Here is a 15307-nt window from a genome sequence, read left to right as displayed (position 1 = left end):
TAATTAGGCCGTAGATAGCTGTCCATACCCATGGTCCACTGGTCTTTAAACATCTATGTGGCAAAACATGTTAATCGAGAAAACTGTAGTTACATTATAACGCTTTAATTTATTCAGTAATATATTTTGATTTCAAAACAATATGAATCGCTTGGTCACATTTGAAACACTTAAAAATAAAAAATAATAATAAAAAAAAACTGAAGGCTTAGTCATTTAATCGAACAACATTAAAGAGTTAGAATGATAATTTTTATTCTCGATTCGCACACTGTTTCCAGTAACTTATTCTGGTAAGGAGTCTATAACCTTCGAATACACAACTATGGCGTCTTTTGTAGGAAAGGTGGTCATAATAACAGGTATTTATTCGATGAAATGGTGTCTACAGCTCTTTCGGATAACATTTATCATACTAAGTACCTGAATTTTGTACGTTAATTTTGGTTGCACATTATTTTGCAGCTTTACTAGGCAAGCACATGTAGCATATCATTTACCGATGCTTTTACCAATCAGAGTATACATGTGTTACAAACTATACAGTATAAGTGATAATGTGTAAGTTTGTGAAAAAAAAAAATGAAATATATTTGTTAATTTACTTAATTCTGAAATAACTGGAGTAACCTCTTAGAAAAGCACTTGCATAACAAATCCCTTACTTATACCAATATATAAATATCAAGTGACCCATGGATAATGCGTTTGTAAACATCCACAGCGGGCTATTTATATATCGTTAACCTTATCATTATATGTATAACTATTTTTTAATGACAAATGACTTATTTTAAGGTGCTAGTTCCGGTATAGGTGAGGCCACTGCATATCTATTTGCTGGAGAGAAAGCCAAGCTCGTTCTTGCAGCAAGAAGACTAGAAAATCTAGAGAAAGTAGCTGCCGAATGTAGAAACAAAGGTCTGAGTTCTGAAGATGTAAGTAGCGAAGTAGCGATGATCGGAATTGATTGCTTTAAATGATACTACAGCAGATGTTAAGTGTTAACATGTATGAATTAAATTTGTTTACATTGCAATCGAGTAATTTATGATTTTTTATTATTATTATTTATTTATTTATTTATTTATTGTAATGATGTTACGTGGCTTGTATTCATCGTTTTAGCAAGTGTTTATAAGGTGACGTAAAATTAACAGGACCTTCTCATCCTAGTTGTGTACCAGTTCGTACGTACGTGTAAACATACTCATTTCAAAATGATTAAATTATGTTTAAAAGAAAAAATACAGTTGTTGTTGTTATGTTTCAGGTATTAATTGTTCCTTGTGATGTCGGAAATCCTGAAAACTTACAAACTCTCGTCGATGAAACTGTTAAGAAATTCGGACAAATTGATGTCCTGGTACGTTCGATTTCAGATATACGCAATTAAGAAAATCATATTTATGGAGATCGAGGACAGATTATAATCTCGATAGAAAAAAAAAACATGACGGCAAAACAATATTGTATTTTCCTAATGAAGACATTCATTATATGATGTTCATTTTTGTTTGTACATAAATGCACGGTTTACTATTAATCAGCTGACATAAATATGCATGTAAGCAACCAAAGTCTTGTGGTGATAGATGTAATTTTAAGTATATAAATTTAATTAAGTCAGTTTTAATGCTAAAATTGATTGCATACTTAAGCGAATGTCCAATTTTATCTTGGAGATATTGTATTCAATCATCAAAATCTTCGAAATTGAAAACGATTCATTGAGCCGACATTAAAATGTTAACTTCTTGGTGCGCTCTTTTTGTACATCTTGCTTATAAAATTTAATATGACTTTTCATATAATTTTAATTGATTCTTATCATAATTATACAAAGATAACCAAATATGCCTTCATATCATGTAGTACAGACGGGCATTGCTACTTCTACAGGCTCCCATGACATAAACACCAGGCCATAAGATGACACCATGTCTGTATGGTACATGTACATGTAGTCCTCGATCGTTCGTATGTTGCATATGCTGAAACTAATTTTTAATTTGTTGAACTTCTCTACTAGGTGAACAACGCAGGGAAGACAGTTTTTGGACCAATTGTCACAATGAAGGAAGAAGATCTACATGACATAATGAATACTAATTTTACAGCAGCGTTCAGACTGTGTCGGTTGTGTGCACCCCATTTAGTGAAAACACAAGGTACCGTCACTTTACACTGTGTGTGTGTGTGTGTGTGTGTACGCGTGTCTTAACGCAAATTTGATCTTAATGCTATGACATTATTTGACATAATGAATACTAATTTTACAGCAGCGTTCAGACTGTGTCGGTTGTGTGCACCCCATTTAGTGAAAACACAAGGTACCGTCACTTTACACTGTGTGTGTGTGTGTGTGTGTGTGTGTACGCGTGTCTTAACGCAAATTTGATCTTAATGCTATGACATTATTTCAAACCGGAATAAATTATGTATGATTATATAACTAATACATTACACGATCATTGTTTTAATTTTCAGTTTAACTCTGTCGTCATCTTTAATTGGGTTTCATCTTCTGCGGCAATACATGCCATGAGGGTGCTAACCTCGTGTGTGTTATTTGTTTTTATTTTATATTAATCCAGTTTCCACTTTATTTTGAAACTTTGTTCTTCTGTAAATTTCATGTCATTTTGCCTTAAATGGAAAAAAAAGAAAAAATAATTTCTGTATCAAATGTTAATCAACGTAACTTGCTTTTCAGACCATTATCAAAGCATTTTCAAGGTCTGTCTTGACGCATTTGAGATGATATTCTAGATGCAATCTTCCTAGTGTTGTTAAACTTTGTTGGCCCCCAAAAGTCTATTTTAATTATTTACCTTTTTCCTATAGATAAAATAACCCATATACATATTTTTATTCTTTTAAATATCTGATTTGAGAAGAAATTTGGTCTGTATTTTAATTTGTTTTCATTATCGGCCATCCTGGTCTTGTTCAGTCGAAGTTTTCTTTGTTATCTATCTTCACGAATGAACAATGGGGTCGTCTTGTATTTTTTTCCTTGTTTATTTTCATCAACAATATTTCTGGTCTCAAATATATGTTTTAATGTATTTCAGGTGCTATTGTTAATATATCAAGTATAGCAGGCCACAGTGCTGTGAGTATTTTCTATAGAAAGTCGTACCTGATTCAAATTTTATTTACGCTCAAGACATGTAATATTTTATAGTCAACTTTAATATTATACGGGTAGAAAACAAGCAACCGAGTTTTTTTTTTTTTTTTTTTTTTTTTATTATTTTTTATTTAATCAATTGTATTTAATATTTTCGTCATTATTTAATTTTATATTTCTGTCGATAACTTTTTACATTTCAGGAGATGAATCAGCATTGTTTCATTGTCTTAGTTTTTAGTAAATTGATTCAGACTCCCGTCTATTAAATGTGTTCGATAATTCACATTCATTAGTGAAATGTGAATTGTATTTTTGTCAAGAATAATACTACAGTTTAATTACTTTACTCCCAACACTTTCAAACAGAAACTGCAATCTTTAGATAAATAACATACTCACAAGTTGTTCTCATTTTTAGGGTCCAAACTTTGGTGCTTATTGTATATCTAAAGCTGCAATTAACATGTTCACTGAAGTACTAGCATTAGGTGAGATAGTTAGTTACATCCATGTCATTTCAGCAGTGTAGCCATGTTTTTCATTTTAGCAGTGTTGGTCTATGTATATATGTCATTTCAGCAGTGCTGGTCATGCATGTCAGTTTGGCTTTGTTGGTTATTTATGTCATTTTATCAGAGTTGGTTATATATGTCATTTTAGCATAGTTGATGATGTTTGTCATTTCGGCAGTGTAAGTCATGTATGTCACTTTGGCTGCGTTGGTCATATATGTCATTTTAACAGTGTTTTTTCATGTTTGTCATTTTAGCAGTGTTGGTCATGTATACCATTTCAGCAGTGTTAGTCATGTATACCATTTCAGCAGCGTTAGTCATGTATACCATTTCAGCAGTGCTGGTCATGTATACCATTTCAGCAGTGTTAGTCATGTATACCATTTCAGCAGTGTTAGTCATGCATGTCATGTGTGTCATTTTAGCAGTGTTGGTCATTTATGTTATTTTAACAGTGTTGTTCATGTAAAAAACAATCTCCAGGGACAACACCCTTCTTTTTTCATACATACATATTTGTAAGAAATTGTTCAAATAACGCTTTTCACGAAGGTTGCTATTAATTGTGCTTTATTTTTTCACTGTCTGGGATTTATCACCTTGTAACGGCTTATTACTTTATGATTCTGTGATTTTATTACATATCGACAGTTTTATAAAATATGTAATAAATTCTAATGCAACATTCGTTCTAACGGTGAATTTCATATGGATAACATTGTTTTCAATTGTGAATTCCACGTCTTAAATTATTCACACATGCCCTGTTATTTTTAATTATTTTTCATGTTCATAGATGTATTTGATAGTTGCATTAGAAAGGAGACAACCGCATTGTCGTCGTCAGTTTAGATTTGACGGTGGCAAATGTCCGCTACTGGCTTTTCTTACTCGTCGCCAATAAACTCAATGGCGTATACGATACTGTAACAGTTGTCTCCTGATTTTGTATCAGAACGGTTTGTAAAATAGATTCACGTAGCATTATGAATCTTTCCCATTCTAGATAAAGCGTACAATTCTCTTTCAGAACTAGCTCCACAAAAAGTTAATTCAGTTAGGTAAGTGTTGTTTTATAAATGACTTTTTATGACGCGCCGTCCTCGTCAAAAGTATGGGAATAAAAACACACTCAAAAGATGTATGCCACGCTCAAAATTTCTAATTAATTATATACTCAAGTTTTTTATTATTTTTTTTTATTTCGCACTAAGATTTCAAACATGCACCAGAAACTGCTAAAGTGTACAGAGAAACGGAAGGACTCACTCAAAAATAGGAGTACACACTAAAAATTGCGCGCATTTTTTTAGCGCGGAATAAACATTTTGAGTGGAATTTTACATCACATTCCCATACTTTTGACGAGAATGACGAGCCGTAGCTTTTCGTCCGTTTTCGACATTAGTACATTTTTGTTTTGTTTTATTTTATAATGTACATGTATTAGTTGTATATACCATTTTCTTCTTGATGGAGCCAGGGATTTTTATTTAAGCAAGCGCGGAAATATGATTTGTTTCAGCAGCAGTCGTAGTTAAAACAAATATTTGAAAATCTACATTGTTGAGTTGAAACATATTTTTTTCTGTCCATGGCTGAGTAAACAATATTGGATCCCAGCATCCCCCAAACCTCGCCCCCTTTCAGTGTAAAGATGGTTAGTGCTTTTGGAAAGTGTCGAGCATATAACAGTCTGATACAACCATATGACTGGTGACCAAGTTTGAAGTTTCAATTGTTGATTCCATTAATACTTCACTGGTTTGTAAATTTTTGTTCTGTTATTACAGTCCAGGATACATTGATACACATTTTGGAGATACCGGACAACAGAATGATGCACTGGTTAAAGCAGTAAGTATAAACATGTATACATGCTAAATTATAGATTATGTGGAATAAATAGTTACGGTCTCTACTCGTTCATTACTTACTTACTTACTTACTGCCCTTTACGCCACTGGCATGTAGGGCAGCAACGAAGTTCCTCCACTCTTGTCTATCATTGGCAAGTTTCTGTAATGTGCCCCAAGTCTTCTTACGTTCTTTGACTTGTGCTTCAATGGTGCGTCTCCTGGTGATCTTTGGGCGTCCTCTCCTGCGTTTTCCCTCAGGTGTCCAGAATAGGGCTGTTTTTGTGTTGTCTTTTGGGTCTTTTCGCAGGACATGTCCTATTAGACGGCGTTTAAAACGCGCGTTAATAAAATAAATCCTTTTGCTATTCTCGTTCTTGCTTCCACTAATGAACGTGAAAAAAAGTATAACCGACCCTCTTTCACAGTCTGATTATCTAAAACACAAATGAAGATTGATCAAAGGCAAAAACATTGCGTATTCCTTCTAAATTTGAAGCAAGTTTGGCATTACAAATAATACGCTATGTTTTGTTGCTTTACGATAAGTTTAAGCTCTTGCATTGATATTTATTGCCCAATAGCGGCTTTTGGTCTTTCTTTCAATTTCAGTACCATGAACGACTCAAAGTTCTTCAACCTCTCAGAGGTGGACCTGGCAAACCAGAAGAAGTCGCCAAAGCTATAAAGTTTTTAGCCTCAGAAGACGCCTCGTTCACTACTGGAAACAACCTGTTCGTTGACTCTGGATACCATTGTAGACTGCCGGTGTAGAGCCGGGTAGCATGCATGCTTTTTGTATATGACTACTAAGATCATGCACTTAAATGATGATTTACCATTTTATATTATTATTGTAAAATTACATATGTATAGCCGAATAAAGTTCTGTTGGAAGAAATATTTGTAATTAAAAATATTCAAATACATGGTATTTTTAATAATTAGCAAATTTAATTTTTTTTTGAAAGATGATTGGTAATATATATATGTATCATGAATTTTTTTCTAGTATATCACCTTGACGACGTTGTTCTGCGGTCAACGTGCTTCGAAATTCCCAACAATTAATTCACATATAAATAGCTGTCAACGGCGCTGGCAATGCTTAAGGCACTTAATTTGATATAAATTCCAAGCTCTGAATCAAACTACTGTTTGGTCTCAGCATAGGACGCATTTTGTACTTGGAATATAAATGAGGGTGATTCCGGACAATACGGAATGGCTATACAAACATACATGTATGTTGGTCGTTGTCTCCTTGGTGATATCATAAATTACCATTACATCAAATGTTTCATAGGTAGATTGTGGTGCAAAAAGTCGTAAGTATGAAATTGATCGTAAATTATGACGTCACAATGCTATTTAGGTTGTGACGTCATTACTTACGATCAACTTTACACTTACGACTTTTTGTGAAACCGACGCCAGGTTTCTTCTTTCTACTGCTAAAATTATAGATGCTGTTTTTCTTGTTTCACTATGCTTCTTCATTTGTTTGTCTATTTTCATTTCATTGTATTTTGTTTGTATGTTGGATTTATATATATATATATATATTCAAACATTGTCAGTTCGGTGAACTTTGCGGACTTTGGTTTAGGCATGCGTTCGTTCCGCATAGGCTTATTCTGCATCGAATGAAAATTTCATGAGACGTTAACAACATAACTGGTTTGGATAAAATGGTCAAAGTCGGAATTAAACTTAGTACACTGTACTTGAACGAAAGTTGATACAGAAACAAAAAATTGGGTCATCTGGAAGTTGCTTTTTTTGTATAATCAGTATTTGGGGTATATTACCAACTGTATGCATGTTTATACTGATTGGGTAAGGACAAATACTCTTGAATAAAGATGTTAATAGGTCATTTAACAAAATGTTTGATCCAAATATAATGGTATTTACCATGTGGTAACTTAAGTAGGTTTTAAATCAATTACAGATTTTAAATGACTCTCTAATCTACATGAACATGCATAAATTGTATTTCACTAATACCCCCATTACCTTTAATGATCAATTGTAAAATGGTAGAAAAACATATCTCGACAAGATTATTTGTAGTTTGAAAGAGGTAATAGAATTCTTGAGGATACAACCAGGCCTCTTTGGTGCTCCTTAACAATACACTATAAGCATAAACTGGCTGATGAAAACAAAGCCGTTTAGTATACAACACACGCTTCTAGGCAAGACGTAATGTTTTTTTTGTGTTGGTTTTACATCCAACCAAAACCCTTTTTCGGGTTAGACATCAATCAGCTGAACGGCTAGGGGCATGTTTGTTACCAATCCATTTAAAAATGTACTTATATAGATCCATATAGACAGTACTTTGTTATTTTATGTTCTGTGACTTGTTTTATTTATATTTTAATTTGCATCAACTTCTAACTCCATGATGCATAATACCTTATAGTTATATATCCTTTCGTGGATTTGAATCACCCTGTTATTTCATTTCATTTCAGTTTTTAATTTTTGTTATGTTCTGTATCTTACACTATGTGGTATGATGTAAAATACGAGTCCGATTGATTGATTGTTGAAATGTGCTCTCGTGTTGTCTCTTGACAAAATTTGTATTTCACTTAAAGTGGCCTAATCTCATTTCTATCAATTGTATTTGCATAATCTCCCCTTGAAACATCGTTAAAGGTATTATATTAGATTCGTTATGACCTTGTAATGAAGAATCATATAAATTTCATCTAAAATGTTACGTTATTGCTTTTTAGAAAACGGAATAAAGTCCTTTATCGCGTTGTAATGTGCATGCAGGTACAAAATGCTTGATCACATGCAAAGGATATGTTGACATAATATGTGAATTACATCACACTAACATCCTGTGTAAATATGCAAATATTGCCGTAACCTTACAATGAACTACCAAGGTCGATGGAAATATCTCTAATGTAAAAGAAAAACATGATAAATTACATCTGCAATATTGTTCGATTTGCTCATGGCGGGTTTAATTCCTCCTGTTATATGCTCGTTTTCGTTTTTAAGAAAAAACATATACAATGTAGTATTTCAAGCGCCCCTCTCGCTTTAGAAATCCTATCTCCCTCTGTGACAGTTAAACGTGTCGGAACTTCAATGCCCCTTCAGTGCCCTTTAGTTAGAACCATAACATTGAATAATTGGGCTTTTTAATAAAATTTTCGTTTCTACCAAATCCTGTGAATGTTAATGTGACAAATAAAAAAATATTTATATATCTAACGGCAACAGAGAAATACAAAATTAGTTACGATGGCTACAGTTATATCAGTTTAAACTAAACCCTAAGTAAACTGGACATTTCCAGATAAACTGACATTAGTTTTCCTAAAATGAAATTGTTGCTACCTTTTATTAGCTCTGTTGTTAACTTTTTTTTATAATCTTCTCCTCTGAAACCATTCAGATGATTATAACCAATTTCGGTCGCCAGCAACCTGAGGGTATTCATTTTGAAATTTGTGTTGATTGTATAGACCAAGCGTAAAACATGGCCGCATTTGCTATTTTTGACCACAGGGGTCAAGTCGGGTTTTTTTACATGTATCTGAAATAAAATAAGATATAGTGGAAAATAACTGTGACCATACTAGTTCTACAAAAGTCTACATTTGGTCGACTTGTAAGAGTTATTGCCCTTTAAAGAGTAATCAAGGGAACCAAGTTATAGCGGTAATCAAAAGAATGTAATCCAGGGACAAAGACCAGACATGGAAAACAGACATACACAACAAAGAACATAAAGTAACTAAAAGCATACATACAAAGTAACAAAAGTAAATGAGCAACTCGGACTCCACTAAAAACTGGGAGCATGGACCAGGTGCACCGGTAGGGTAAGCGTCCTCTGCTTTTCTAGAAACACCCGCCGAGTTGCTCATAAAAAGTCAAGTCCGGAGTAGACAAACGAGGAAAGGAAAACTATGACCCATTGAATAAATCAGTTTTCATGGTGTTGATGGATACACCATAACGATCCACGAGTTCATGATGACGACCATAAAACTTCTGCAGTGATGACCTCAATCTTGTAGCAACATAACCCTGTTCTAGAAGCCTATTTGTTAGAGTTCTAGCAAAAAAGTCTGCGTAGTTTAGGCAAGCTCTGGCATAACGTATAAGTTGTGATATGAACACTCCATACGCAGGAGCCGAAGGGATGTTGCCACAGATGAAAGGAAAGTTGACAATTCTGAATGAAAAGTCATCACGTTTGTCGTAAAGTTTGTTTAGTAGTTTTCCTTTACCATCGATTTCTAAGTGTAGGTCAAGATATGAGGCTGACTTCACAGTGTCTGTAGAATCCTTTATCTCAAGTTCTTTCGGGTAGCTGCGATATATCAAATCCCCGAAATTAGGATTGTTTAAAGATAACACGTCATCTATATAGCGGAAACTGAGATTGAAGGATCTAGCTAAACAATATTCTTTATTTCTGATCAGATCAGCTATAAAGTCAGCCTCATAACAGTGAAGGAATAGGTCAGCTAGTAAAGGGGCACAATTTGTTCCCATTAGAATGCCGACCGTTTGTTGAAAAACACGTCCATCACACTGGACAAATATGTTGTCGATTAAAAATTCCAGCATTTTGTAAACATCTTCCTCTGTATATTTGGAAGATGATTTGGAATTATTTCTTACGAGGTATGAGGAATCTCTACCAAGAACTATATATTTGTATCTAGGTGTACCATCTTTTTTGGAAAAACAACGATGTGTAATGTTTTTAAGTCGGGATTTTAACTGAGTATGGGGAATAGAAGTATACAGTGTTGAAAAATCATAGGTTTTAATGCTATCATATTCAGATAATAGTCTTGAACTGATTGTCTCCAAAAGATCTTTCGAATTTTTCAGGATCCACATTGAATTAATACCACTACGGGAGTAACAAGTGTTGTGGTAGGACTGTAGACCCTCTTTGACAGTTGTGAGTATAGAAGTAAAAAGTTTTGAAAGAGGTTTGGTGGTACATTTTGCAGATCCAGCTATGAAACGTTGTTTGTATGGATTCTTGTGAAGTTTAGGAATCCAGTACATAGACGGTAAATCACAATCATCGTCCTTGGTAGAGAGACCAAAAGAGGATAGTACAGATTTATGGTTTTCCACAATCTCTTCTTTGGAAAGAGTGGTAGCAGTGTATGTCTTATCACTGCTATTATTTTCTACGTCTACCTCTGATAATAAACATTGGATATAAAACGTTTTGCAGACAAAAACAATGTTGTTTTGGGCTTTGTCTGCTGGTACGACAACATACTTGTCATGTATAGTAGACAATGTTTTTGCTACATCGGTATCATCGAATACTCACGGTGAACGGTGAACTACGCTTCATACCAATCTCGGGGTAAAGGCGAATAGTGACTCTTTCGCAGTTTTTAGCAAATACATTGGAAGCCGTAATAGGTAGAAAAAAACATTCGATAATGAAATGAGTCTCAAAATAAGGCCTACAAAAGTGTTGATTGATTCAAAGTTGCAGCTCAACACCTTGTAAGGGTTATTCCCTTTGAAATGCTAAAAATTACGTTTTTGGCAGTTTTTAGCCAATATCTTGAAAACCGTTATAAATAGAAAAAAACTTAATGATGTTTAATTCTCATTAAAAGGCTTACAAAAGTCATGAATTGTTCAAAGTTGCAGGGTGATTCCTTGTCAGAGTTATTGTCCTTAAAATGCGAAAAATACGCTTTCAACAAGTTTTAGCCAATACCTTATAAAAACATAACAAATAGAAAACAACCTTCAACAGATGAAAGTATTAATGACATTTACGATAAAGGCTTCCAAAGTCTCCACCGGTCGATATTGAGGACGAGTCCTTGTTACCGTTATTGCCATTGACAGGCGAAACATGACGCTTTTTGTAGTTTTTAGACAATGTCTTAATCACTAAAGTCGATAGAAAAATTAGATAGATAAAAAAAACTTTCAATTGATAAAATGGTGAATGATAAGGGCCAACAATGTTTCCATTAGACTGGAGTCAAAGGACGTTTTTTATTATTCCTTTTAAAATGTGAAAAAATGAACCAGGTGAGCGATTCAGACCCCTGGGAGCCTCTAATTGATTGTGCATTTTATAATCAACATTGTTCCAAAGATACAAAAGAGAAAAACCAATATATATATATATTAAGTACATATTCTCTTTACGAATGAATTTTAATAATTCCAACATGTTTCACTAATGAAAATGTTTAATATTGCACGATCGAGTTATTAAAATAATATTCATTTCCGATGGAATCAACAGTTCCGTATTCCTTTCCATCTGTAACTGTTCAAAACACCCAATGTCTGATGATTTTGTTTACTTACGTGGTATCGTTCGGATTCTGCTGGTTTTCTGTCTTTCTCGTAGGTAGATAAGCGACTCACAATATCGTTCATTTCATTTTTTGTCACTTTACGCAACCCTCTAAACCTAAAAGGTTCAAACGCTAGATAATCAACCCGAATATTTTTCGTTTGTTCCATTTTCTTTTGATTAATTCTCCTCGTCAATGCTAACCTGGCTCTTCCTGAATTTGTCTGTCTTTGAAGTCGCGAGACAATAGTTTCAAGTTCATCACGTGATACTTTTTTCGGGGCGTCCGGTAAGTTGCGTATATCATCACTTTCAGGTGTTTGACGCATAGAATTCTTCTGTCTTCCTGGTGTTGGAGTTTTTAATTCCCGTAATAAACATACAGCACTTTTTGGTCGTTCTTGACCAGGAAATACAAGTCGGTCAGGTGTATCGGATCGACTGTCCGCACGCGGGAGTGATTCCGATCTACCAAAAGCTACTGTGGTAATAAAACGCCCAGCCGCACTTTTAGCTCTTCTACTGGGTTTTTGCGTCTCTTCTCCTGGTAAGGGGTTCAGTCTTAAGACAGGAACGTCTACTATATCATCGTCCCAATCATCCATTGCTGGAAGAAAAAGGGATATCAACGCTCTAAACTGATGAGAGTGTAGTGTAATCTAAGTGACCGACAAGGATCATAACTGTGTACATATAATTTGTACCGATTAACCGGCAAAAACTCCAAATATTAATGCTCTTTCCCCGGGCTCTTTCTCTTTTACATTTCAACAGCTTTTACGTTTGAAATTCACACATCAAACATAAATCACCCATATAACATCTTATATTGTCAATGCGTGCGTTATTTGAATGGTTTAGTAAAATAAATTGGCGGAGGCTACATGGAAACTTAGGTAACGGACGTATCTACTCCTAGATCGTTAATTGAAGTTCGTTGTATTACTAATCCTGTTTTGTATTATAGATTAAATTGTACTCAAGGGGGTTTTCCAAAACAATGCTCTGCAAGTGACTTATTGAATGTACTAAATTCCTTTTCATTTTGTTCTTGTAAGACGGATCAAGATTGTATTGGCATGTTAATTTTTTTATTAAAAATAAGAAATTCATTTGAAAACCTTCAATCTGATAATCTATTCTATACATAACAACAGTGAAAGTGACAATTATAGATATATTCGTACGTATCAAAGAGCAGCAGTTAAACGCCGAAAGAGAAGTCACCCTGTATCATGTATCATAAAGATTGGAAAGGCAAAGCCGTAAAAGAAACCGAAAATTTGTAAAATAAGGATTGAGCGATTGAATATTCATTAATCCATTTGAAAAAAATAAAATATGATGAATTATTAAATATACATACAACAACTTTAATCCTACCAATTACTAGTGCACTGTCCAAATGCCCTGTTCTGTTGATTTTATGCTCCCTTTTTAAAAACATTCGGTATAAATAAGCATGCAAAGTGTATTTGGTGCGACAAAATATTGTAATCTAGAATTGTAATAACATGCCATCTGTGTACACATGAAGCATTACAATTAATCATTTGAGATGCGCATGCTTCGTATGTATACCTTATCTCCGAAGAAACAATAAGTAAATATATATATATTATAAGTATGAAAAATTTACCTTCTAACAAAATATTGTAACCTTAAAATACGAAATTTCCCTCATAAAAAGGCATCCATTGTTTCATCCTTCAAAATATATGTAATAAACTCTATCATTTTATCGACACTTTCCGTTTTTAAACAAAATCAATAAGTGCATTGTCTATGTTAGCAATTCAATCAGTCATTTCTTATATATTCAAACACGAAATAACATAAGAATTTAAATCCATTTTCTGAATGAATCGGATTGTACACGGGGTTTATCGACTTTCGTCGAGCCCGATTAATTTAAATTCTAATCTAAATATACATTGCTGTGGTGGATGTGGCTAATGTTACCACGCCCCTTTAATTGTTGTTGTTTTTCCTCAATAAATTCTTTTGTCAGATAAAATTGGATACTTTTTTTTCTAACTTAAGGGATGTTTTAAATTTTTGAACGAGTTATGTGGTATAACCAACTTCGGGCCGTTTCCGCTTCATGAAGTGCAAAACGGATTATGAACAAGCTTAAACCGTCCTAAAGTGAGTTGGTTATACAAGCATAACTTGTGGTAGTACATGTATTGAATAATCATTGAACAAACACGCTTGAATAAAACTATATGTACAATTATCACTTCTTACATTGCCCCCTTTGTCAGATTCCCCATGGATGTGAAAACGCCAGAACATTTGATCCTGAACTTGATATAACATTGGCAATAAATCATGCGAAAAAAATGAGACGGTTCGAAAAAAAACAACACTTTTACTGTGTTATTTGACCAATTGTATCATCAGAATCAATGAATATAGACAATAAAAACGTATTTTTTTGTAAAATGAGTTATAATTTCATTGAAATATATTGCAAATTCAGGGATAGGTAAATATGACAAAACTTAATTTCTAGCATTCTGATGAAAATTCAAACTAACCCAGTGACACAATGATCAAATATTGGTTATTTCAAAGAGAGAAGACTTCTATTAGTGGAATTATATTGTCAGATCGGTGGGTTTCTGACATTCATTATTCGGGTGTTCCCGCATGCGAGACGAGATGAATGATCAAAAGCTAAACATTGGTAACATGTGTAACAGTTGAGGAAATAACAGTTGTTGATTGGACAAGTCACTGGTTTGGCTAAAATGTAGATGGAAATCCGCACAAGGCACGGAATGCCATATAATAGGAAATAGATACTAATTTAATATAGATTACATACAATATTCAATTATGTCTCACAAAATTGACTTTTGTTATTTAATTTCCATATAAGGTAACAAAAGTCAATTTTCTAATATTTGCATACCTATTTGACAAAAATGAATTTTATCTACAAAAATGAATTTTGTCATTACAAAATTGAAGTGATCATAAAACAAGTTAGACTTGCTATAAGTCCCTCTTTATATAGACATGTAGCAAGTCTAAAAATAAGTCTGTATAACGTAGTTTTGTACGTCAAAAATGATTCTGTTATAACAGAATTAATTTTGTGTTCACAAATTAATTTTGATTACAAAATGATCAAGTCCCATTCGGCGCCCCGTAATAGAAACGTCACATAGTTTTGTCTTTTCAGATATTGATAACATCAGTTATAAAGGGCATAATTACAAGGCTATCAAAAGAGCTATACAATTTTTACTTAAGTGTTTAAGACTACATGAAGAATACATCTGTCCATATTTGCTGAAAATAAGTTAATTTTTCTCCAAAATTTGAAAACAAACTTTTTTCAAAAGTATCCATAGCCAAAGTCCCTTTAGAGAAAATGTACGACAAACAGTTTTAAAAAACTTGCGAGGGTCCCATGAAAAATAGCCAAGATATTTAAGTTGTTTTG

The 15307-nt window shown here is 33.6% G+C and overlaps 2 protein-coding genes across 3 annotated transcripts; one reads left to right on the top strand and one right to left on the bottom strand.

Annotated features, from left to right (window-relative positions):
• Window positions 1-286: 286 nt before the first annotated feature.
• On the top strand, window positions 287-6521 carry LOC148611679 (uncharacterized). The gene is made up of 9 exons (XM_088592464.1): window positions 287-362; window positions 799-938; window positions 1274-1366; window positions 2033-2171; window positions 3078-3118; window positions 3558-3627; window positions 4685-4715; window positions 5448-5511; window positions 6123-6521. Exons 1-9 carry the CDS (start codon window positions 326-328, stop codon window positions 6282-6284), a joined length of 777 nt encoding a protein of 258 aa, XP_088448590.1. The 5' UTR covers window positions 287-325; the 3' UTR covers window positions 6285-6521.
• Window positions 6522-11686: 5165 nt separating this feature from the next.
• On the bottom strand, window positions 11687-13742 carry LOC148611678 (uncharacterized). 2 transcript variants are annotated; one of them, XM_088592460.1, is made up of 2 exons: window positions 13490-13742; window positions 11687-12457 (listed from the first exon to the last, which is right to left on the bottom strand). In XM_088592460.1, exon 2 carries the CDS (start codon window positions 12453-12455, stop codon window positions 11790-11792), a length of 666 nt encoding a protein of 221 aa, XP_088448586.1. In that variant the 5' UTR covers window positions 12456-12457; window positions 13490-13742; the 3' UTR covers window positions 11687-11789. The 2 variants fall into 2 exon arrangements, with proteins under 2 accessions (XP_088448586.1, XP_088448587.1); XM_088592461.1 differs by lacking the exon at window positions 13490-13742 and adding an exon at window positions 13217-13372.
• Between the last annotated feature and the right edge of the window lie 1565 nt (window positions 13743-15307).

Source organism: Perna viridis, chromosome 7 (assembly GCF_037379345.1).
Source record: "Perna viridis isolate PV_CMFRI_1.1 ecotype Kerala chromosome 7, ASM3737934v1, whole genome shotgun sequence".
NCBI classification, from domain to species: domain Eukaryota; kingdom Metazoa; phylum Mollusca; class Bivalvia; order Mytilida; family Mytilidae; genus Perna; species Perna viridis.
This window is presented reverse-complemented; position numbering and strand designations above follow the sequence as displayed.

Coding starts and splice junctions, on each gene's coding strand:
- LOC148611679 (XM_088592464.1), top strand. CDS start 326: ATGGCGTCTTTTGTAGGAAAGGTGGTCATAATAACAG. Junction 2,172..3,077: donor CCATTTAGTGAAAACACAAG/GTACCGTCACTT, acceptor AATGTATTTCAG/GTGCTATTGTTAATATATCA. Junction 4,716..5,447: donor CAAAAAGTTAATTCAGTTAG/GTAAGTGTTGTT, acceptor CTGTTATTACAG/TCCAGGATACATTGATACAC.
- LOC148611678 (XM_088592460.1), bottom strand. CDS start 12,455: ATGGATGATTGGGACGATGATATAGTAGACGTTCCTGTCTTAAGACTG.